Source organism: Phyllostomus discolor, chromosome 14, assembly GCF_004126475.2.
Source record: "Phyllostomus discolor isolate MPI-MPIP mPhyDis1 chromosome 14, mPhyDis1.pri.v3, whole genome shotgun sequence".
In the NCBI taxonomy this organism is placed as follows: domain Eukaryota; kingdom Metazoa; phylum Chordata; class Mammalia; order Chiroptera; family Phyllostomidae; genus Phyllostomus; species Phyllostomus discolor.
The window spans coordinates 26,920,337-26,945,397 of NC_040916.2; the positions used below are offsets into that span (position 1 = coordinate 26,920,337).

The window sequence follows — 25,061 nt, forward strand, 5'->3', positions numbered from 1 at the left end:
AGACAACTCACCACAGATTCATGGTTTAGCTCCTTGCAACATTTTCACAAAATCCCAATTATATTGGTTTTGTGTTGCTGCTGTGATACATACCCACGCATTTCCTGGCCTGACACAGCACCCATTTACTACCCTTGGACTCTGTAGGTCAGAGGTCCAGCAGGGCTGTCACTGACCTCAAGTCCAGGAGTCACCGACTGGGTGCTCGCTGAGGACCCAGGGACCAGTGTGTCTTCCTGACTCTGGCTGCTGGCAGAGCTGCGCTTCCTGCAGTGTCGGGACCCAGAGGCCCCTCTTGCTGCTGTCAGAGGAGCTGAGACCCCCAAGGCTGGGCACGTCTGGGGTCGTTCTCACAGGGACAGATGTGGGGGAACAAGTCAGGTGAGAGGAAGGACATGAGGACAGAGTCCCAGTCCTAGAACGATTGCTTTGGGGCCATTGCAGGGGGTAAGCGCAGCGTCCGGTTGAGGCAGTAACAAGGACAAACAACGTTTGTGAGCAAGGGGAGGGTGGTCCTGGTCATTCACAATGTCACAGCCCAGGACAATGGCATCCACCACTGTCATTTCCACAAGGCAGGTGCTACAGTAGGTCATCATGCACCTGGTGGTGGCAGGTGTGGCATTTCATTTGGTGGCTCTTTTGCACTGTGACTCCTGGAGAAAGTTTCTCTCTGAGCCTCAGGCCCCCACAGACCAGCAGGTGTTTGTCTAGGACCCCTCTGCCCTGGCAGGGGGCCTCCTCCTGCCCGAGGGCCCAGTGAGGGGGCGTGTCCTGCTGAGCTGTGGGCATCCGGTCTTGAGAAGCACAGTGAGCTCAGTGGGGCCGTGAGCAGGGGAGACGGTGGAACCCCACAGAGCGTGCTCAGGCTACTGCTCAGAGATCTCTAAGGGTCTTTGTCTGTCACATGAATTAGGATTAGACATTTTAGACATGTTTGTCACAGGCCTGGGATCCAAGCCCCTCATTGAGATGATGGGCCATGAGGATGGGGTGTCTGGCTGGAGTGCACCTCCACAGGGTGGTTCCCAGAGCCCCGAGCAGTGTGGGGGGACCCTTATGGTGAGCTCATGCCCGCCCTGGAGGAGGCTTATACAGAGGACACAGACGGCCTCCGCAGGGTCACCATGGCTGTGACCATCAGGGAGAGATCTGTGAGGAGCAGCTCTGCTCCGTCAACAACACCTGCTGGGCCAGGAGAGGGGCTCTGGGGTCTTCCTTCCAGGTCAGCTCCCTGCCCTCTGGGGGCCCAGCCAGTGAATGCAGGACCCTCAGCAGACAGTTGGGAGCCTGAGTGGGGCTGGAGGAGGGGCGGGGCTGGGAGGGTCCTGGGCCCTGAGGAGCTCAGGCTGCAGCTGAGCTGAGGCCTCTCCCCCCCCTCACAGGGGGCATCACAGGGTCTCCCATCCCAGGAGGAGGAGCCTCGTCTCTGAGGGTAAATCTGCTCATTTTCCCTGTTGTGGTTCTGATGCTGCAGCTACGGTTGTGTGTTCAGGACAATCACACACCATGGAGAGCGGTGGGGGCAGGGGGCTGTCTGCACCTGGTGGTGCTGATGCTGAAGCCTCCCCTCCTGCCCCTGGGGATTTCAAACACTGACCTGGGACAGTCAGTATCTATAGACACTCATAAAGTCACTCAACAAACACTTAGCAAGGATCACATATGTTCTAGGCTCAGTTCTAGAAACAGGAGATAAATCAGGGAAGAAAATGCATAAACATCCCTACCATCAAGGGGCTCATATTGTACAGAAGCAGAAAGTAACCTATAAAACACTTAACTCATTGAGTAAAATAATTCAACTATTATATCAGGTGGTGATCACTGCTGTAGAAAAATTAATCTGGGGAGAGTGTGTGGAGGCTAGAGGCAGGGGACCGGTGATGGAACCGGAAAGGTGAGGGAAGTCTCCTGTGAGAAGGGACAACAGGGCACGTGAGGGGTGAGCACCAGGGAGCAGGAGGGGCAGGTGCCTGGGGCCTGAGGCAGCAGCATGTCTCGCAGTTTTGGGGAACCCGGGGGGCAGATGTCGGTGGAGGGACTGAGTGCAGGGAGAATGGGAGGAGGGAGTGCGGACCTGGAAGGGGCCCAGACCAGACGGGGCAAAGCAGGTCACAGGGAGCCTGTGGTGGAGTCTCAGTGAGACAGGAGCCGCTGCAGGGACAGGAGCAGAGCAGCAAGGTGACCTGGAGGAGGGAGCTGTGTGAGGACAGACTGCACGGATGTTGGAAGAAGATGAGGGAGGTGGTTGCACTAACCAGGCCACAGTGAAGGCCGCTCAGCGGGGCTGGTGACAGTTGTTGGTTTTTATTCACCTGGTCCTTCCCACGGGGACTGCAGGTGCTTCTGCTCTTCTGTCTCCCTGTCAAGTGACAAAAATGAAAGTATTTGTTAATGAGTTTGACATCCTCTGTTCAAAAGAAAACCACCCATGAACTGGGGGGCTGTAGGTCCTCACCTGCAGGAGATCCTCTCCCTGAGGGGTTTGGGGCAAGAACAAGGGGCACAGAGGAGGAGCAGACGTCACTGACGAGGAGGTCGGGATCTCCTTGTGAGGCAGCAGGTCCCGAGTTCTGGGGGCAGGTGAGTGGCCCGAGGTGCTTCACTGGGAGGTGGAGGGGACAGGGTCCCCGGTGTATGAAGCCAGTTTGGGACGTCTGCAACCAAACAGAGTCCCAGAGACCATCTGTTTGTGATAGAAAAGGGGGCACATCTCAGGACGTGGAGAGAAAGTAGGAGACACTAACTTCAGCCCCTTTGCTAAGCTCTCTGCTCACTCAGTGCCCAGGTGTGCTCTCCCTGAGGCCCCGCCCCCTCACTCAGCAGGTGGACATGCAGCCTCAGGGCTCTCCTCTGTGAGCTGCCGAGGGTCTGGGATCACGGGGCCTTCATGGAGGCTACCACTCTGTAAGGATGTCTCCCTGCTTCCTGGTACCCCCTGAGCACGCAGGCCTCACCCTGAACTTCCTGTGCAGCTGACGTGCTCCTGGACCCAGACACCGCCCACCCCGAGCTCTTCCTGTCCCAGGACCAGAGGAGGGTGGGGCTGGGCCCCTCCAGGCAGAGCCAGCCCGACAACCCCGAGAGATTCCACTGCAGGCCCGTGTGTCTTGGAGAGGGACAGCTTCCCTCAGGGAGACATGACTGGGAGGTGGGTGTGGAGAAGGTGACTCTGTGGCCATGGGGTCTGTGCAGACCCTGTGCAGAGGGAAGGGGAGGCCCTGCTGGTCCCTCACAATGGCGTCTGGGTCCTGGAGCTGTTTGGACACCAGTGCGGGGTCCTGTCCTCTCCAGAGAAGACCCTTCCCCTGAAGGAGCGACTTCGCTGGGTGGCCATCCTCCTGGACTACGATCTGGAGACGTCTCCTTTTGTGACAGGAGGGACAGATCACTCATCTTCACGTGCCCCCATTCACTATTCTCTGGGCCCCTGAGGTCCTTCCTCAGGCTGGGGTCTGATAACAGCCCCCCCTTCCTCTGCCCAGCATTCACGGGGGCCCAGGGGCTCACTGTGCCTGAGGGTGGGCTGGTTCTCCATGGAGCAGGGACCCACCACAGCCACCAAGGCCAGCACCCTGGTCTCAGAGCCCAGGAGAGAAGCCCTGGCTGTCCCTGCTCACACAGCACAGCACCCAGAGGACTCGGCCTCTCCCTCTGGGAACACCAGAAAACCTGTCCCACAGGCCTGGGACCCCTCTCCTGTCCCAGCCCATCCCCCGCTCAGGCTGTTGTTCTAGCAGCTGGTGAGCTTGTCCCCTCGGGGCAGGGACCAGTCTCAGGGGAGCCAGTGCTTCCACGTGGCTCCCAACCAAGGACAATGTGGGACAGTGACAGGCTGACAGGCTGCTGCTCTGACATCAGGGCGACCTGTCAGCATGGGACCTGAGGTGACACCAGACATTGTGGACTCAGGTGAGGACAGCAGGATGCACCAGGACCTGAGGTGTGAGGAGCCACCACTGGGGGTCAGAGGTGGAAGAATGGGGACCGAGAGCTGGGAGGGCCCAGGCTGTTGGGGTGGTGGCCCCCCCATGACAGCCAGGGGTCCAGCACCTGAAGGTCCATCCCCACCATCCCCTAGAGTTCCAGCCATCACAGCAAATTTCCAGGTTCAGACAGATGACAGACAAGGACAGAAGGATAATGGACAAGGCCATCCTGGATCTGACCTGGCTCAGGTGTCCCTGCAGTAAATCCTCTGGGTCAGTGAGGATGGCCCCAGGTTTAAGGTCCTGGCTGAGCAGGTGAGTGTGAACCACATTCATTCAAGGTCAGGGTCAGTGGAGAGGCCAGCAGTTTGCAGCTTCTTGTTCTCAGGATGCATTAAAAACTTGAGAATTACTGAGCACCCTGAAGAGGTTTTGCTCATTTCACTTACATCTGACAGTATTTACTATGCTGGACTGAAAAAGCTTTGAAGACATATTTACTTATATGTGTATTTAAATATAGAGATTAACTGATCACATGCTAATGTAAATAACACTATTTGTGAAAAATAACTTCTTTGGAAAGCAAAATTAATGCTAGTGCCATTGTTCAGTTTGTTACGTTGGCTTAACAGAAGCCTGGATGCTCATGTCTGTTGACGTGAGAACGTGGAATCCTGCAGAGAGTTTTCATGAGAGTTAATCTGAGGCCGACTGCCGTCGTTGGGGGGAGGACCTGACCGCTCTGGGGAATGACAGGTGGGCAGCTTCTGTCGTGTGTGCACTGAGGGGACATGAGGGTGCAAGGAAGGAGGGAGGAAGGAGAGGGACCAAGACCCCGAGCTCCTTGGAGGGCGGCCACTCTCCCAGGGGCTGAGGAACAGGGTGACCTCTGCCCCTCAAACGCAGGTTAATCCAGGGGCCCGAGGGCAGTGGACAGAGTTTGCTGAAGGTGAAGAAAACCTCTTACCAAGGACGTATCGGCCTGGGGCCTCACTCCCACCCTGACCTGCCCAGTGAGGGGTCTGTGGTCAGATCACCCTGTGAGGTCACTGAGGTCACTGATTTGTTCCAGAACCTTCTTCACTTGCAGCACCAGAGTCTTGAGAGTAAAACAGAGGGAGAGGCATCTTAAAATTCAAAGTCCAGATAAATAGATAATTCTGGTTTCAATTTCTGCTTAGGGGAATTTACTGTGTGAGAATTTCCTTCTTTCTTATTTTGTCACTGTCTGTCCCTTCTCATTATCAACCCACGTCCAGGGACTGTCCCTGTGTGTCCTGTCTGTTGCTTCCCTGGAAGCCCTCACCTCCAGCCCTGGTCTTCCTCTGACCCGAGTCAGAGCTCCCCCAGGGAGAGCAGCCTCTTCTCCAGGGGCAGTTTGTGAAACCAGTTGGTGGCAGTGATTTAACTTGCGTCTGCCAGAGACGGTGCTCAGCAGTTTGAGGGAGAGAGGGGCTCACCCCCGCGGTCCATGGAGGGGAGTCTGCCTCCAAGTGACAGATAAGCCCCTTTCTACACAAGTGACAGCACAGCTCAGCCAGGAGGAACCTGGAGCAGCCGCCCAGGGCCACAGGAGCCTTTGTTCCCAACCTCCCATCCCCCCCACCCCCCCACTACCAGCACCCTCTGCTGTGGCTGCAGCGGCCCTGGCCTCTCTGACTCCGCAGCAGTTACTCTGTCTGCAGGGCGTGTGGCCTGGACAGTTGTTTCCCCCAATAACACGGTCTGACCCCGCAGGGTGTGGTGGAGAGCCCGGGCTCCCACCCTGCGGCCCTCATTAAGTAACGGGGGTCCTTCTCCGCCCCTCTCCGTGTGCGGTTGAAACACGGAATGAAAGAGCTCGGAGGAGAGGCCGTCAGAGGAGATGGCGTCACCGCGCAGGCAAACCAGCAGAGGGCCTTCCCGCAGACACGCAAGTGGAGCTTCCGTCGTCCGTGCATTTGGCCAGAACACGGGACTGACCCGCTTCTGTCTCCACGGGAAACGGGAGGGAGACAGCATTGATATGAAGAGAAATATGTGGGGTTTTAGCTTTCAGAATTATTTTTAAAAACCCATGTCCAAACCTAGAATTTGAAGTTCAATTTTTGAGTTTCAAAGTCGGTCCCTTGGACAAGCAGAGCAGAGCCCCGCGGGCCTGGGGCGCCGCGTTCCCGCGGACAGACGGTCCTCCCGGAGCAGCGCCACCTGCAGGGCCTGCGCCGCTGGTGGGGGACACGCACACACTGCGCAGTGAGCGACGTTTATGTGAGGAACTCGAGCTGAACTATGAGACCATAAAGCGTGTGTGTGTATATATATACATCTGAGTGTGTCTCCTCAGTTCCAATATAAACTGTGTTTCTCACCGTGTATCGCAGTTTTAAAAAACGATCTGCATTTATATTACACAAACTGGTGGGAACCTGGCGGGACTCCCCGCTGGACGGAGCTCGCAGGCAGTTCCCAGGCGCCCGGACTGCAGTGAAGCGCCGCGACCACTAGGGGGCGCAGGAGCCTCAAGATCCTCGTCTGAGAAGTTGGAGGAACTTGGGTGGGGAGGAGGAGCTGGGGGACACTGATCGGATGGAGAGGGGGCGAGAACTGGGGAGAGAGATGGCGCACGTGTCCTGTAGCTCCGGCCCCGGAATGGAGACACCCACGGAGCTGACGGGACCCACCTGCAGCCCCCCATCAGCCAGGCCCCAGCGAGCCCGCCGACCCAGCTGCACCACGTGCGCTGCAGACCCACGACAGAGAAAAAGAAACGTACGTAGAATCCCCTGAGATTTCGGTGTTTGCTTTACGACGCGATTGCATCAGCAACTTGTCTGATACACATGCGCCCAGTGGAGAGCAAGGATTAGTCCAGTTATTCTTCCTCTAATGACGGTAACTCCTCGCCACTGATTATCCGGGCATCGATTCAGGCTGGTCTGTGGATCCCGGCAGCTGACTCGCCTTGCTGAGCACGACGGGGGGGGGGGGGGGGGGGCGGGACCCGGAGGAGGAAGGGCTCCCGCTGATCCTCCCCAGGGAGGGTGTCGGAGACAGGGTGAACTCTGGGGCTTGACTTGGAGGAAGGGCCGAAGGGGTGAGAAGACGGCCCTGCGCCGGCAAATACGTTTCCAACTGCGGGCTTTCCCTGAAGTCTAGTGCAGTGAGGAGACAGCGTCTTATCCCACAGTGGAAATAACAGACGTCAGATGCAATGTAACGGAGTGGATCAGGTGAGTTTTAGGATACACAACTATGGAAATTTCCGTGTGTCTTTACATCTTTCTCTTTATTTAACCAGAGGCTTGGGCAGCTGCCTGTGTCTCTAACTCCATTTCTTCAAGTGTGCAAATGTGAAACAGGTACAGGACTTGTGGGCAGATAGTGTCAAACATTCAGCAGGCCCTGGGCATCTGAAACTGGGGACACTTTCCACAAATTGGCCTCAGGGGCAGTGTAATTATGAAACACACAGACTCGGATCGGAAGGCACCTGCTCCTTATCTCAGGCCCGGGACCAGCCTTTACCGGTGCCCTGACTCAGTGAGACACTGCCCTCCCTGCATTTGAGACGAACATCTCTGGAGGGCATTGACCTTGGCTCCCAATAACCGCCCCATCCACACTCCTCACCCCCCACGCCCGTCACACACGGTGCAGAACAGATTATCTGCAATGCCCAGGTGAAAACTGGATATGTCTCTGTTTGTTGGCCCACGTCACACACATTTCCCTCCCAGCGCCGCCCACAGGTCTGGGAGAGAACTGCACCTGGGGCCCTGGATCCCGGGAAACTCTAAAGAGGTGAGAAACCATCTGCCCAGAAGCTCCCATCCAGGTTGGGAACGAGGTGACTTCTCTGTGTCAGAGAAACCGGGGTGCTCCCGACGAAGCTCGGGCGCGTCCCTCTTGCTGATACGACTTGTAGCAGCAAAGCTTTCGGTGGATGAATCTGTGGGTGAGACAGCAGGGGGCCCTCAGAGAAGGGGCTCCCCCCCCCCACTCTGTGGCTGCAGCCTGACCTGGGCAGGAAAGCCACGCCCAGTCCCCCGTGGGGTTGGCTGGGAGGGACGCGCCTGTCGCCCCCGCCAGACCACGGGCAGGGAGAGTTCTCGTGCAGCCCCGGTGCTCTGCGCCGCAGGGCCCGGCTCCCGCTGGATTTACCCTCTGGGCCAACCGCCGGCCTGTCCGCAGCTCCCTGCCGGCGCCCACGGTCCCGGCCGATTCAACAGCAACAGTGACCCCCGGACTGGGGGGCAGGGAAGGGATCTGCTCCCTGCAAATCAGCTCCACTGGGACGGAGCAGCGACGTGGGAACGGGGCTGCGGGACTGTCCTGGAGACAGGAGACCCAGGGACCAGACCACTGAGTGACTGGACAGCTGCCCCCAGTCAGCTCTGCGCCCCTGCTCTGCCCCGGGAGAGATGTGCCCCCTCTGCTCCGGGTTCAGTCCCAGGTGGGAAGAGAACCTGCGTCTCCGACACAGAGGGGAGCTGGTTACCTGGACAGAAATTCCATTCCTAGTCCCTCATTGGTCCGCTGTCAAGCAAACAAGGACTCCAGATCTACAATTTGATTGGTCCGAAGGCCACTGTCCTGTTTGAGCCGCTGTGATTGGCCGGGGCTGCACTCCTGTGACTGGAATTGGAAGCCGGGGTCCTATTGCTTGAAGTGGGATTCCGGGAGGTCCGCAGAAGGGCGGGCTCCGCGGGAAGAATCACGTGTGGGAAGAGTCAGTGAGGGGCCCGCAGCCCAGTGCAGGCCTCTCCTTGACGTCCAGTTTGTGGGAGGGACCCTGAGCAGAAATGGCCGCCAGGCTCTGTTCTTCGATGTGTGTGAGCCCAGGTAGCCACCAAGACCCCTTGTTAGTGGTTGTCTTTTTTTCTCAGGGTACACTGCCATTCTTCAGGGGATTCATGGAGGCCCACATCCTACAGGTCCCCAGGAACGACAGTCCCCTGCTGTGGCATCAGCGGTGAAGCCAGATCCTCTGTCATCAGATGCCAGGGGACCAAGGGAAGGGGCCTGACTTGGAGCCTGTCCTGTGTCAGGCTGTGGGGAGCATCCTGCTGACAGAACACTGGAGGTGGCCTTGACCTTAGCAGGAGGGGCCAGGGACCTGGGTCAGACTGTCCATAAAAGGAGGGAGACTACACATTTAGAAGTGAGGGATACCCACTGAGTATTTTGAAATTACAACTGAAAATTACTCCTACATCCACATTTTAAACACAGCTTTAGTGCCTCACGCATTTCAGACTGAGTTCTGTGTGACAGGTGTGTGTGGACGCTCCCAGGGGAAGGTGTGCTGACGCTCCCAGCTTACTTTAAAAGGCTGCAGATAACTAAGCATAGGGACATCAGCAGAAGGATGGATGACTATGAAGTAAGCGTGAGTTATAAACGTGCACTGTGGACTCTCAACAGCAGGTGTGCAGAGGCCTGGATGCACAGGACAGACTGACAGCCGTCAGAAGGGAGGGCTGGGGGGCTGAGTGGAAGAAGGTGAAGGAATGAGCCAGAAACACACACACACACACACACACACACACACACCTGTGTGGTGACAGCCAGGGGGGAGGGGTGGGTGGAGGTGGGCAAAGGGACAAAAAATGGGGACAGAAAGGGACTTTCCTTGCAACAACAGGTGCACAAAGCAGTGAGCAGATGAAGTTTTATTGGGTTCTACACTTCAAAGCTGAGTTTGTAAATCAATATCACCCCAATGAATTCAATTTTTAAAATTATAGTGCAGTTTATAAAAGGAAAAAGAGAAACTAGTAAAAAACAAGCAGTAGGTATATTCAGTGTTCATTGAAACATTCTCTCAGCTGTGCTCTGTGTTTGTAGTTTTCCTGACAAACTGCTGACAGAGGGGGTGGGGCGGGAAGAACCGTGTTCTGCAGCTGATAACAGAAACCACAGGTGCCAGGGGCTTCAACTAAACACGGTCCATGTTCCTCTCATGTGAGATGACCCCAGAGGGCGGCGGTCCCGAGCTGGTCTGAGAGCTCAGAGAGGCGTCCACACCCCAGCCTCCACCTGTCTCCATTCTCTGCCCTCTCCGTGTGTGGCTTCCATCCCCAGGTGGCCTCTTGGTGACAGGATGGCTGCTGAGCTCCAGCTCCAGAGATGGTGTCCACCCAACAGGAAGGAAGAAGTAGGGGGAGTGTGGGTCTCTTGAGAAACACAACCAACAACTTCAACCTGCAAACCATCAGCTCAAAATTAGTCCCTAGAATTCAGGTTTGTCAAACTCATTTTCACTGGAGATAACATCAGCTTCACAGTTGCCTTCAAAGGGCAGAATGTAATTTTAGGACCGTATAAATGTAACTGCTCCTTATTAGGGGCAAGGAGCTCGGCACTGATGCCGGGTAGAAACTATTTGCTGGGCTGGATCAAATGAAGCAGAGGGTCGGTTTTGGTCGTCCGGCCTTGTGTTTGTCTCCTGTGCCCTAGATACTCCCGTCATTGACAGGGATGGACACACGAAGTACCTTCCCCCCAGAAACAAGGTCTGTTCACTGAGAAGCAGCAGGGAACAGATGGGGCACAGGGAGCAGCCACCTCCACCCCAGACCCTACATTCACACGATGGAATGCATCACAGTCCATCAGCCACAGTCACACTCTGCCCTCTGCTGCTTTGTCCTGGTTCCTCTGCTAAACACACTGTGACACAAGTGACACGAAGCAGGTGTGTGCAGTGAGATACTGCTCATACCCCCCCACACCCAGGACTGATTCACGCAGGTGAGCACACAGAGAGACCCAGAGGGAGGGAGTCAGGGCTGGAGCTGGTCTGCACTGCCCCATCCAACTTGGGGTCCCTGTTCATGCCAACCTTGCCCGCTGGTTTCTGCCCAGCAACTGATGAGACCCAGGCTCTGAACCAATCAGAGAACAAGTGTTTTCAAAGAGAGACTTTTGCCCTGTTTCCCTTGGTGGACACCCTTTCTCCTTCCCCACCCTTTCATCCATGTCAGAGACTCACCTATAATAAAGAGCTCTGGAGTACCTTTGCTCTGTGATTTTCATCTGGGAGTGTCAAGGTTAATTGGGGGCAGTTGGTGAAAGCCAGGGTGCCAGCCCCTTTAGGAGAGAAGCTGAGAAGCCAGGGGAGCCTGCAGGGTGTCCTGCACCCAGAGAAGGAGTGTGGGGCTGTGAGCCTGCAGGTGAGGGCACAGGGGAGCGTGGAGCAGGGCAGGTAAGGTCTGCACTGGGACACCTATGGGAGGGAGACAACAGGAACCAGGGAGCTGGACAGCTGCCCGTCCCTGGGAACTTCCTGTGGTCAGAGAGGAGCAAGGCCCCTCACAGTCTCTCCTGCTCGTCTCTGGGGACGTGTTCTAGGAGATTCTAGAACAGACGTGGACACCAAACCCAGGTTCACCTGCCTGCTGCTCAAAAGCCAGTAATTGAGAGACAAGGCCTGGTGGGAGGAAAGTAGGTCCATTCAAGGACCCACAGCTGGAGAAGACAGGGGTCTGTCCTGACAAATCTGAACAATGGACACAGACAGGGGATTTTGTAAGGAGAGAGAAGGAAGGAAACAAAAACACAACAAAGACACGGAAAGGAGGGTGCTGAGAGTTCTGTGTCGAGGGGACAATGTGCAAGCAACACAGTCTGTTCAGGTTCCTGGTCAGGTCAGCAAACCTCCCAGAGCTGAATGTCTGAGGGTGGACTGAGCTCCTTCTGAAGTCAGTGTCTGGAATTCTTCAGCAAACCGGCTGTTTATCTGAGTCACATATAAGTTAGCAGGTCATCATTTACAGAAATAATGTGGAAAGAACAGTGGGGTGGGTTACCAGGTGTGTGTCTTAAAGATTAATTGTAAAACCCTGGCCAGTGTGGGTTAGTTGGTTGGAGCATCATCCCACACACCAAAAGGCTGGGGGTTCGATTCCTGGTCAGGGCAGAAACCTGGGTGTTGGGTTCCATCCCCAGATTACACAGCCTAGGAGAGGCAGCCAACTGATGTTTCTCCTTCATGTCCATGTTTCTCTCTCCCGCCCACTCTCTTCATCTATTTATCTCCTTCTCTCTCCTTCATCTTTCTGCTCCCTCTGAAAGTAATGGAGAAAAATGGCCTTGTGTGAGGATATAAAAAGATGTCTGTGTAAAGAAGATTGTTAAAGCAATACTTGTGACATAGAACAATCTGCAGCATCCACACACACAACGGTTGAGGAATGCATGACTCCACAGTGTCTGCCCACAGAGGGGGTCCAGGCCGTGTGTCTGTACCTCCTTTTTGGAGAAATGTCCATTCTGGTCCACAGCTCATCTTCTAAATCAGATTGTTTGTTTTTTTGGTGTTTAGTTGTATGAGTTCTTTATAAATTCTGAATATTAAACATGGTTTAAAAAGTGAGTACTATTACTATCTGCTTTTTATTTTATTTATTTGTTTAGTTTAAGATTCCATTTATTACCCTGGCTGGCATAGCTCAGTGGATTGAGCATGAGCTGCGAACCAGGCATCGCAGGTTCGATTCCCAGTCAGGGTTGGTGCCTAGGTTGCAGGCCACGGCCCCCAGCAACCCCATATTGATGTTTCTCTTTCTCTCTCTCTTTCTCCTTACCTTCCCTCTTTAAAAATAAATAAATGGAATCTTTTTTAGAAGATTTTATTTATTTATTTATTTATTTTTAGAGAGGGGGAAAGAGAGGGAGAGAGACATTGAACTACAAGAGAAACATTGGTTGGTTGCCTCTCACATGCTCCCTACCAGGGACCTGGCCTGCACCCCAGGCCTGTGCCCTCCCTGGGAATCGAACTGGCAACATTTGGGTTCACAGGTTGGCACTCAACACACTGAGCGACATCATTCAGGGCTAAACACTTTTTAAATTGTATTATTGGCAAATATCTTCTTCATTTATTGCATGGTGTTTACATTTTGTTGATGGTTTCCTGTGCTGGGCAAACACTTGTTACTTTGAGATGGTCTCACTCATTTATTTTTTCACTTTTTGTCCTTGCCCAAGGGGACATGCCCAAAATGATATTGTGAACAGTGATGTTAGAGAATTAATTGCCCATGTTTTCATCCAGTTTTATGGTTTCAGATTTTACATTTAAATCTTTAATTTTATTCTGTGTTCTTCTTTGTACTTGGTTTAGGAAAGGGATGCAGTCACACCCTTTTGCACGTATCCGTCCAAGTCTGACAACAGCATTTTGGAGAGATTCTCTTCACCTCAGACCGATTGTCCACAGAAACGAGGACTCGTTGCTGGCTCTCTGGTCTGTCCCTTTGACTTTGGTGACTGCTGTCCTGCCAGGTCCTGCTGTGTCTTCAGTGCAGACGTGTGATGTCCTGTCATGTGAGGGAGCATGGCACCACCGACTTCCTTCTGTCTCAGGGTTTCTCTGGCTGTTCAGAGTTTTCTGTGTTTCCACATGCTTTTTAGGGTTAGTTGCTGTGCTTCTGAGAAGTAGGTGGTTGGTACTGTAGTAGGGATTGCACTGAGTCTGTGTGTTGCCTTAGGCAGTGCGGACATTGGGACAATATGAACCCTTCCCAACACCAGCACACTGCATGTCCCCACTCATTTGTGTCTTCCTCGGTTTCTGTCCTCACTGTCCTACAGTCGTCACTGTGCAGGTACATCACTCTTTACTTACATTTAGCCCTAGGGACTTTGTCCTTTTGGGTGATATTGAAAATGGGATTTAAAGAATATCTGATTCTGAATATTCAATGTTGCTGTGTAGAAATGCAGCAGGTTTCTGCTTTTATATCCTGAATGTTACTCAATTCATAGTAGTTCTAATAGGTTCTTTTTTTTGGGGGGTGGAGTCTTCAGGCTTTACTCTATTTTATATCATGTCATCTGAAAATGGTGAGAATTTTACTTTTTCCTCTCTGATTTATATGATTTTTATTTTTCTGTCCTGTCCGATCAGTGTGGCCAGGACTCCCAACCCTGTACTGAATGGCAGTGGTCACTGTGGGCACCTGTTTCTCCTTCCTGGTCCACAGGAACAGCCTTCAGCTTTGCACCACTGAGATTGTGTGGGTTGTTGGTTTAGGAATCATGTTTTTTATAAAAAGGTTTTCTATGTATTTGTAACAAAATTAGTTGTAGTTTGGCTATTTAAATTGTATCTACACTTTGCTATTGCAGATTTTACCGTGGTGAACACACTTAAATATAAGCCTTTGTGATAATGCCTGATTTGTCTTCTTTGAGATTAATTTTTGCAAATGAAAACATTCTTAAGCCAGTGTGTGTGACTGTGTGTGTGTGTGTGTATATATATATATATCACATTCAGTAATATTTACATTCATGTGAAGCAAAGTATATGATTTCTGTTATAACATAAATTTTTATTTTATTATTGTTATTACTATTAATATTATTTGGGTTATTTTAAACTTGTATATGATCAGGATTAAAAAACAATAAATATCTCCAGAAATAAGTGGAAATACATCCCACACTGTGAAAACTTTTAATTTAAAACATTCAGGTAATTGTAAAAGCACAGGGTGCGAAGGACTCAGCTTCTGCTCTGGATGGAATGGGGGCCCCTGGGAGGGGCTGAGCAGCAGGGAGGGGAGGGGTCAGGACATCCTGGCTGCTGTGCGGGGCATGGCCTGCAGGGGGCAGCAGTGGGAACAGGGACTCAGAGCAGTGGGGCCTGTCTTCCTCAGAGGGTGATGCTGGGGGTGGGCAGCTGTCGGGGGCAGGGAAGTGTGGGCGAGTGGAGGGATTCTGATCACCTTTCTGAAAGGAGACCCAAGGACTCTCTGCTGGTGAGGGTGAAGGTGCTTGCATTACTGTGCCATGTTTCCTGGGTGATTTCCATGTTGGGATCCAAGGTGAAGAGACTCTCCAGAGGATATTTCCAGAGGAGGTTCTCCTGTCAGTAGGGATCCCAGTTGCACCCAGGGTCAGCCCCAAGGAGGCCGAGTCTCCAGTGGAATTCTCCGCCTTCTCCCAGGTCGTCACTGCTACCCAGCCCCTGCTGGTGTCTCTCTCTGCACAGCAGGGACGATGGTGAGGCGCCTGGTCCCCTGTCTGCCGGCCCTCCCTGTCTGCCTCGCCGTGGTCCAGCTGCTCAGCCCCTGCTCAGGTAGGACCTGCTCTGTGTTTGTGCATCTGAACCTTTCCCTTGGGGCCCAGTCAGAACCCTGGACTCCCCGCCCCCCACCCCTGCAGGACCGTCCAGACCCACCTGTGTGAGGACTGAGTTCCTGTCTAGGTGTCTCTCACCTCGCCCTCCCTCTTGGGTCGCCCCCTGGCCCTCGGGCCCCAGCTCCCTCTGACGGAGCCCCCCCTTCTGATGACCAGCTCAGTTTGCTGTGGTTGGACCCCCCGAGCCCATCCTGGCCATGGTGGGTGAAGACGCTGAGCTGCCCTGTCACCTGTCCCCGGAGATGAGCGCTGAGACCATGGAGCTGAGGTGGGAGCGACCCAGCCCCAGGCAGGTAGTGCACACATACGCACACGGGCAGGAGGACACGCCGGCAGCAGAGTTTCGAGGGAGAACTTGGATTTTAAGAGAGGACATCACTGTGGGGAAGGCTGCTCTCCGGATTCGGGACCTCAGAGCCTCTGACAGTGGAACCTACCTGTGTTATTTCCAAGATGGAGACTTCTTGGAAAATGCCCTGGTGCAGCTGAAGGTTGCAGGTGAGTCTCAGGTTTGATCTATGCTTGTTTCCCTGGAGTCAAGGGCAGAGGGTCCATGCCCACCAGGGAGCACTGAGGGCTCCTCACCACCAAGGGTCTCCCAGGGCCCCCCCACCTCCCTCCCTGCTCTTCTGAGGCCCGTGACAGACCCAGGTCGTCCCCCAGGAAGGGCTCCTCCTGCATCCAGTAAAGATTCCCTCACGCCGCCCTCCAGGCCTCAGCAGGGAAGTGGAGGTCGGGGACAGGAAGGAGGAGGACACGCCCCCGCAGTAGGTGGCACACAGGTGTTTGGGTTCAGTGTGTCCAGGACAGTGGCTGTGGGCCCCCAGGTGCCCGCTGCTGTGGGTCCAGGGGGCTGAGCTGCAGGGGCAGCACCTGTGGTGCCCACACCCTCCAACCAAAGGCCCCAGGACACACGTGCAGTTGAACAGGGTGTGTCCATCCCTAGAGCAGTGAGGGGGGACACACATGTGAGTTAACCGGGGTGTCTCAGAGAGGGGGTGTCAGGGGGGACTCGGTGTGACCCCTGGGCTGTCAGGGGACTTGGGGGGATGTGGAAGCAGGGCTCTGCTCTGGGCTGGGTGCTGTCAGGAAGGTGCAGGGGTGTCATGGGTCACTCCCAGCCAGGACAGGGGAGGGTGGTCACTGCTGAGGTCTGCACACTGTTCCTGCTTCCTCTGTGCTCAGACCGACTGCTGAGTGGTCTTGACCTTGTCCTGACCCGTCCCAGTGACAGAGTGACCTTGTCTGAGGTGCTGCCCCGTGAAAGTGCAGCACCTCACTTCACCTTCACCTTCACCTTCACCTTCTCAGGACACAGCCCCACCCTGGGCTCCTGCCTGGTGGGTCCCTGGGGAGCCCGGCAGGGGATGGACTGTGGGGGGTCCTGGTTTTGTCCCTGCAGGGCCTCCTGAGCCAGACACTGTCCCTCCCTGTAGATCACAGGTCCTTTGAAGAGAGTCCTCCCCACAGGACTCTGTCCTCTCTGGTCTGTAAGGGGCTTCCCTCCCTGCTCCCCTTGTGTTTAGGGATTCAGTGTCAGTAGGAAAAACCCCACAGTTCCTGGCCTGGGTCAGCGCTCCTCTGTGGAGAAGGTTCCCCTCTCCACAGTCACGTGACAGAAACTTCCTTGGTGGAGGGACTCCAAAAGGAGGCTGACACCTGCAGCATTAATTACATCAGAGTTTCCCACGGGGACAAGCACACAGAGCACAGCTTGGGTGGCAGCAAGACAGTGCACAGATCCTTCCCCCACATGGCAGGGCAGAGGCTGGCACAGGACGGGGGAATGGACGGGGGCACTGGGGTGGGACCTGTTTCAGATAAGGGGGAACCACTTCCATGCTTGCCCAGGGTGGGGTGAGGGGCTGTTCCAGGAACCAGCATGTCTGGGCCACGGGGGAGGGGAGGGCCCAGCAGTCTCTAAAGGGGATTTAGAGGAAACAACATCTGTTCTGGCCCAGATCCCCCTGGATCCAGCAAGAGGGTCCAGCGGTGGTCAGGCCGTGGTCACACGGTGGGTCAGTCTCTCCTGCACAGCACACTCTGGGGACAGCTCCTGGGGAATCCCTGCTGGGCTCATCCAGGGTGGGTGTGCCCCTCCCTGCTGTGGAGACCCCCACCAGTGCAGAGGGCTCCCCAGGATTCAGGCTCACTGTTCCTCCCCAGCGCTGGGCTCTGGTCCCCACGTTGAAATGAAGGGCTACGAGGCTGGAGGGATCCGTGTGGAGTGCACGTCTGCCGGCTGGTACCCGCAGCCCCAGATCCAGTGGAGAGACGCCAGGGGACACAGCTTGTCTGCTGAGGTGGCCACAGCGGCTGCAGACCCCCAGGGCCTTTATGCAGCCTCAGCCTCTGTGATCCTGGAAGCTGGCTCTGGGGAGGGGGTCTCCTGTGTCATCAGAAACCCCCTGCTGGGCCAGGAGAGGTCATCATCCATGGTTTCCATTGCAGGTGAGTGCCCTGCCCACTGCTCTGGGCTCCTGGGTGCCCCTGGGGGAAGGTGTGGTTGTCTGCTGCTGACCTGGGTCTGTGCAGGGAACAGAAGGGACAGAGCAGGGACCTGCTGCTCCTTCCCCATGAAGCTGTTTGTGTCACAGACACCTTCTGAGCATTTCCTGTGGCCACACTCGGTGCCAGGGGATGGGGACTGGGGACAAATGGTCAAGATCAGCAAAGACGTGAGAAAAGGGGAAAAATATGCACAACACAAATCTTAGAAAAAGGGCCAATCTTCTTAAAATATAAAACAACTAAGTATTTCAATGAGCAGAGAACAGGAATTATCCGTTCACAGAACAGGAAATGACTCAGGAAAAGGTGTCAGATCTCCCTGACTAGGGAGGTGATTTCCACCTGTGAGGCTGGCAACAGAGGAAAAAACGAGGTGATTGGTAAGACATTCTGAGGGCGGAATTGGTGGGGGACAGTCTCTCTTACAGGTTTCTGGCTATTGTTTGGTGCATTTTTGGTGTCAGTGAGCACAATTCACTGGGGACAGTAGAGACACCTCATCCAGAGTAGTCATTCAGTTATCCGAGATCCTACTTTTGGGAATTATCTGACAGATCACTTTGTATTTGTGTGAAATGATCCATGTCAAACAAAGGTTATTTCCTGCACCATCAATCATTTTAACAAAGAGTCAGAGACGGTGCAAGTGCCCCCGAGGGGCCGTGTGTGCAGGGGGCGCTGCCCTGTGAGAGCAGACACAGACCTGCCCCCTGTGCTGAGGCGGGAAGGTCGCCCAGACCCAGGGGAGCAGAGGGAACCACCTGTGGACCCGCTAATATTCAGTGCTGTTTTCACCTTAAAGAAGATAAAATAAAAATATTTTTATGTTTTTAAGATTTAACCAATACTTGCATGGCACTCACTATGCGTCAAGCACTGTATAAACACTAATTTAATCCTCTTACCCATCAGGACACCAGGAACAGATGGTTAAGCCATTAGTTCAAGGTCACAGAGCTAGTCAGGTGGAAGACTCAGAACTGGAACCCAGACCCTCTAGCCCCAAAGTACATGTTTTTAATCCCCAGATTAAGTGACTCAGAAGAAGATAATAAATGGCAGAGGGAGGAGCAGTGGAGAGATTTCAATGACTTTGTACATGTTCTCTTTTTTTAAGATTTTATTTATTTATTTTTAGAGAAGGAAGGGAGGGAGAAAGAGAGAGAGAGAGAAACATCGATGTGGGGTTGCTGAGGGCCGTGGCCTGCAACCCAGAATTGTGCCCTGACTGGGAATTGAACCTGTGACACTTTGGTTCTCAGCCTGCGCTCAATCACAGAGCAACACCAGCCAGGCCTGTATATGTTCTTTTATATTAAAAATATTCCTACGTGAGAGGCAGTTACTGCAAGACAGCAGTGTTACTTGCCAGTGAAAGTTCTGGGCACTTCGGGGAGAGAACGATTGTTTTCAGTCCCCAGATACTCTGAGACCCAGGGTGGTCATCAGCTCAGGCTCACCCTCCGCAGGCCCCTTCTTCTGGAACGCGCAGCCCTGGGTGGTGGCCCTGGGCGTGACCCTGCCGGCTCTGCTGGGGCTCCTGGCAGGGACGTGGTACTTCCTGTGGCGGCAGCAGAAGGAGAACCAGGCCCTGTCCCAGGAGAAGGAGAGGGAGCGAGCAGAGAAAGAAGCAGCTCAGGCCCAGGAGCAGCGGGAGCGAAGTGCCAAAGGTGAGGCCCCTCTGCAGGTGGTCAACACCTCCCCACCACAGTCCCCAGCCACCTCGCAGGTCCTCTATTCCATCCCCTTTAAAGGAGTTTCTTTTTCTGCTTATTTCCAGAGAAGCTACAGGACGAACTCAGTAAGTGACGATCCCCGGCCCACACATCCTGGGGTCCCTGCATTACCCGTGTCACTGACCCCTCACGTTGTTCCCTGCAGGGTGCCTAAAGACCCTGTACCTACCACGTGAGTACCTGGACCCGCATCTCTGCCTCTCTGCTTAGATAAGTCAGCCCCTTTCTTCCCCGCTAACCTCCCAGGAGAAGAAAGGGGGACTGTAATTGGGGGACCAGGCAATGGTCTTCTCAGTGGGGAGGGGACTGCGGTCCCTCCACCAGGGGGCGCTCGCGCGTCACACCCCGGGAACCTCGGAAAGGAGTGGGGGATGGGGAAGGGGCGGTGACTCAGTGTGAGTCCTTCCCGCCCTGCTTGGTTCACAAACTCTGAAGCCCACTGACAAAAAAGGCAGAAGGGGCGAAAAGTGTCTTAAAAAGAGGAGTGGCCATGTCAGTTGTCACAGACTTACCGTCACTGCTGAAAAAATAGTATCTGAAATTTTCTCCTTAGGTTGCCCCGCTGTTTCCTGAGGTAGGGATGAAATAATACAGATTGAGGTGAATGAACCCCAGCACACAGATACACACACGTGTGTACACAGGGCAGTGTGTGCACAGACACACCCAGGTCCTGGAGAACCTGGTCATCGCTTATATGACAGGGTCGTGGTCCAGGTCCCCCAGGGGCTGTCTGACCACAGATGGTACCAAACCCTGAATACACGAGGCTTTTCCTTTTCACGTAAAGAAAGGCTTCTCCTTGGCACAGCAGCATCACAGCATCACTGTTCTTGCACGTTGGGGTCATTACTGGGTAAAATAAGGCTCGCTGAACACAGTGCTGTGATACTGGGACCGTCCGTCTGTCACAGAGACGCTCCTCAGAGAGTAAGAGAGGGGAGGGAGCCCCAGGGTGGACATGCTGGACTCGGGGGCAGGCAGGTCGGAGCAGACAGCAGGGGACCTCATCACGCTGCTCAGACTGATGTGCAATTTAAAACTCGTGAATTGTTTGTTTCTGCAACTTTTATTCACTATCCCCAACCGTGGTTGTCAGAAGGTCACTGAAACTTCAGAAGCTAAAGCAGGGATGAGAGGTGACTGCTGCACAGACACGGACAGGACAGCTGTGCGGTAACCCTGGGACAGCCCGTGCAGGGCGCCTGGGGGTCCTGAGCTGCAGCTGATGGAAAGAGGAGGGGGCGCCAGGGAGGGAACAGGCAGAGGAGGAGGTGGGGAGGGTGGGGGGCACACAGGAAGATCACAGGGGGGCACAACGGAGAGAAAGGAAACGACTCAGAAATGACACTTCAGGTGACTGTCTGTCTCCATTGCAGGTGAGGAGCGGTCTCAGGCCTATGCAGGTGAGTGAGCCTGAGGCTCTCTGGTTTCCCGGCTCCTGTGTGGGAAGCATGTGCAGCCTTTCCTGCTGAGGGAGGAGCCATCCCATCCAGCTCAGAAGCTTATTCTCTGTGTCTGCACCACCCCCTCCTGTCTGGTCACTCAGAGAGGACCTTCCAGACCCAGTGTCCCCTCACCCTGCTGACACCCACACCCACACCCGGCACAGCCTGGTCGAGTCCCCACGGCCCCAGTGTGACGGAGGGAAGCCCAGTACTGGGAGAGGGTTCAGCCTGGTCCGCAGAGCTGCAGATGAGGGGAGTGGACATTGGAGGGGACGGAGGAGAGGAGAGAGAAGAGGCTCAGTGAGGACAGTGGGGGGGGGGGGGACAGAAAGAATGACCTTTCTTTGTCTGTGTCTCCTTCCTTCCAGAGTGGAAGACGGCCCTCTTCCAGCCTGGTGAGTGGGTCCCTCTGTGTCCCCAGGACAACCCCGAGGGCCCCTGCTCCCTCTTTCCTCTCCAGCTCTTGACTGGAACAGTTCTGGTGGGTGACCCAAGATTGTGGTCTCAAAGGTGTGCCCACCTATGCGGAGATCCCAGAGCCCAGGGCCCAGGGACGGCAGGTGCCCTGGGGCTCACAGGTCTCTGTGGGAGGAAGAGGCAGGAGTGGGGGGCTGCAGGGAGGGGCTGCAGGGAGGGGGAGGGGGGACCTGACCAAGCTCCTCCCCTCCTGCCCCTGTGTGTCCCCGAGTTCTGCCGTGTCCCACAGTCACTGCTGCTCTGTGAGGGCTGGGACAAGGACCGAGTGAGGTGGTGACTGTGTGTCGTCAGAGCACCCACAGGAACCAGACGGCCTGTTTGAAGGGGGTGTTTGTCTGACGGTAATGACCACAGTGAGGAGAAGGTGTCTTAAGGACTAAAAGCAATATGGACAACTCCTCAGACTGGAACAGACTGTATTGTAGGGTGATTCCCTCCCAGGGGTGCAGGGTCAGAGAGGACGGAGGACCCCACAACCTGCACAGATCATTCCCTGACAACACACCCCTCACAGCACTTTCTCACACTGTGACTCGGGCACTGATGACTGACAGGAACAGGGACAGAGAATGCGGCAGCACCAGCCACACCTCCCGGTGGTCCTGTGACAGGTGACCCTTTATCATCCACACGGTCCCCAGTGTGGAGTTGACCTCGGTGTCCCTGTCACTCTGGCTGTTGGTGACAAAAGTGCTCATGGCCGTGTTTAAGGGACACAGATGATCATCACCTGGAGGTTTTGGTGTGCTGGCTGAGGACAGTGAGGTGGGTCAAAGGTCACAGCAGGAAGAGGTGAAGGAAATCCCTGACACAGAGATGGGGTTGGGTGTGTTCACAGTGACAGGTGGGGTGACATAGGGAAACCAACAAGGAATTTTGGGGCCCCAGGGCTCCCAGCAGTGGGAGCTGTGACCCCCCTGGGCTGAGGGCAGAGGGACAGGGAGGACTCCCTGTGGCCTAGAGGGGGCAGCTGGGGCTCAGGAGGGCTCCTGGGGGAGGTGCTGGGGTGGAACATCTCCCTGGGGGACGTGGAGGTCACTGCTGTGCCCCCCCGCCTCCCTCCTCCCGTGTCCAGCCTGTGCCTCCCCTTGGCCAAACCGCACAGTAACCAGAGCCCAGGGGCCCAGGGGTGCTGTCCATGGAGGACTGACTCCTGGGCCAGAGGGGGTGGGGCAGGTGGGGAGGGACCCCAGAGCACATGGAGCCCCAGCCTGGCCCCGAGCACAGGAGGGACACGGTGTCTGTTGTCACACCAGGCACTTCCTCTGTGCCCGGCCTGGGGCTCAGTATACCACCCATTTGTCCTATTCCTCCCCAGAGATTAGTATTTGCAACCCCATAGTATAGATATGAAATTGAGAGTCAAGATGGTCCATAGCTGGTGTCTGTGGAAAGAGAGACTGTGCAGGAAAGGACGTCCCCCAGCTCAGGGGGCAGGGCCAGGGCTGACGTCTAACCCCTGTGACCATGCCACAGAGGACATTGTGAGGGAAAAGATAGGAAAAATGTTAACAGCCACCATGCTCACTCTCCCTTTCCTCAGTGATCACAAAAGCCCGGGGGTGCTCTTGGCACAGCTGAGGGTCACGTCCAGGGCAGGCTGGGAAGCCCAGGCTGTGGGCTCCATCTCTGGGCAGAGGTTCAGAGGTGGGACCCATGGCTGACCATACCCAATGTTGCACCCCCTGCAGCGGATGTCATTCTGGCTCTGGACACAGCACATCCCAACCTCCGAGTTTCTAGGGACCAGAGGAGCCTGTGGTGGACAAGCACTCGGCAGAACCTGCCAGACAACCCTGAGAGATTTTGGGAAAATTGTTGTGTGCTGGGCTGTGAGAGCTTCACGTCAGGGAGACACTTCTGGGAGGTGGAGGTGGGGGACAGGGCACAGTGGTGTGTTGGGGTGTGCAGGGAGGACGTGGAGAGGAAACACTGGGTTAAAATTAACCCTGAGAATGGATTCTGGGTTATAGGGCGGTATTCTGGGAAGTACTATGAGGCTCTCATGGACACCCGCTCCAGACTGACAGTTGCCAGCCCCCCTGAGAAGGTGGGGGTGTTCCTGGACTGTGAGCTGGGGGAGGTCTCGTTCTACAATGCCCACGGCGGGTCTCACATCTTCACCTTCCCGCCCACCCGCTTCTCTGGGCCTCTGAGGCCTGTTTTTGATACTTGGACCTTGGATCCCACTCCCTTGACCATTTGCCCAGTGCAGGAAGCAGTGGGGAGGTCCCTTGTGCCTGACCCAGGGCCTGACCCCTCTCTGGAGACCCCAGTGGCCCCGGGCTCAGCTGCTGGGAATGGGGACCCTCAGGCTGAAGAAACATCTCTGCTTCTCGCTGCCCCGCCTGGAGCTGAGGGCCTCCTGGACAGCAAACGTCTCAGCAGGAAAACACTAAAAACACTGAGTGACGGACTTCTCTAACTCAGTTTTTCCACGAGAGACAAGGAGACCAGGGTGCAGACAGTGGGTTAACTTTCCAAAGGTGAGTCAGGGGCTTCGAACAACCAGAGCTGATATTTACAGGTAACTTTCCATGTACGAGTGCTGTGCTACCTGCTTCACGTGAATCTCACTCATCCTCACAACCACCCCATGAGGCAGCCTCATTTAGAAAGTGCAGAAACTGAGGCAGCGGCAGTTCACTGGTGTACATAATTCACACAGAGTTAAGTGCTGCTGGGAGATGTTCTGCCCCTCCCCCTCCCTCTCGTCTGTCCCTTTGCAGCTGAGTGTCCTGTTGGGCAGGGTCATGGGCAGCCCCGAGGGCCCCTCCCAGGGCACCAAGGGTAAAGGTCACTGCAGGTCACTATGAAGGCCACACCCACTTGGATCCTCCAAGGTCAACTGTCAGAGCCATGGCCCACCCTTCACTGACTGGCTCTGCAGGACGCCGTGGTCCAGAGGATGAACTCACAGTGACCCCATCACACAGGCTGAGAAGGGACCAGCGGCCACTTTCTGAACCAGCCTGTGACCTGTGGGCTCAGAGCACACCCACCCCCCCCACCTCCCACCTGAGGGTCCTCTGTGAGCAGGACGGTGGGGGGAGGGGGCAGACGGGCGTCAGTGGAAGTTCCATCACACGGTGGGACCCATGTCCAGGACAGGGACACTCACCGCTGACCACCCACTGAGGTTCCCGAGGTTCCTGTCACCTGTGGGTTCTGGGGAAAGGCGCCTCTTCCTCATCATCATCATCGTCACTGTGACTGTTCACCATGTGTCCCCTCCCCCTGCATGTGGGTGTCGTGTCACATGTGTAAATAAAGTTGTCACTCATCTGCACTCTTCAACGGAGCTTCTTCTAGATTCTAAGTCCCCACGGTAACTCACCAGGTTCACAGGCTACGTCCTTGCAACTTTCCCCAAAATCTTTAGTGTACTAAATTTCTATTTTTGCTGTAATAATCATAAATTTCATGACTTAATATGACACAAATCTATTATCTCACAATTCTTGGGTCAGATTTCCAGCGTGGATTTCACCAGGCTGTATTCAAGGTATCTGCAGGCTAGGGTGTTTGTTTGTTTGTTTGTCTGTTTGTTTTGAGGACCCAGGGCCCAGTCTGCGTTGCTGACTCTGGCTGATGGCAGAGCTGAGTTCCCTGCAGTGACGGGACCCAGGTGGCTCCTCTTGCTGCTGTCAGAAGGGCTGAGACCCTCCAGGCTGGGAACACCTGGGGTCGTTCTCGCAGGGACAGATGTGAGGGAACAAGTCAGGTGACCAGAACAACATGGGGACAGGGTCCCAGTCATAAAATGATTGCTTCGGGGCCATTGCTAGTGAGCTAATTGCAGTGTGCAATTGAGGCAGTAA

At 55.0% G+C, this 25,061-nt stretch overlaps 1 protein-coding gene and 1 pseudogene across 1 annotated transcript; both read left to right on the forward strand.

Annotated features, from left to right (window-relative positions):
* Positions 1-597: 597 nt before the first annotated feature.
* Positions 598-10,075, forward strand: LOC114489484 (annotated as a pseudogene).
* A 4,835-nt stretch (positions 10,076-14,910) lies between these two features.
* LOC114489485 (butyrophilin subfamily 3 member A3-like) lies at positions 14,911-23,665 on the forward strand. Its single transcript, XM_028503451.2, has 9 exons — positions 14,911-15,006; positions 15,225-15,566; positions 17,235-17,519; positions 19,049-19,249; positions 19,360-19,380; positions 19,461-19,487; positions 20,695-20,721; positions 21,132-21,158; positions 22,932-23,665. Exons 1-9 carry the CDS (start codon positions 14,928-14,930, stop codon positions 23,663-23,665), a joined length of 1,743 nt encoding a protein of 580 aa, XP_028359252.2. The 5' UTR covers positions 14,911-14,927.
* The last annotated feature ends 1,396 nt before the right edge of the window (positions 23,666-25,061 follow it).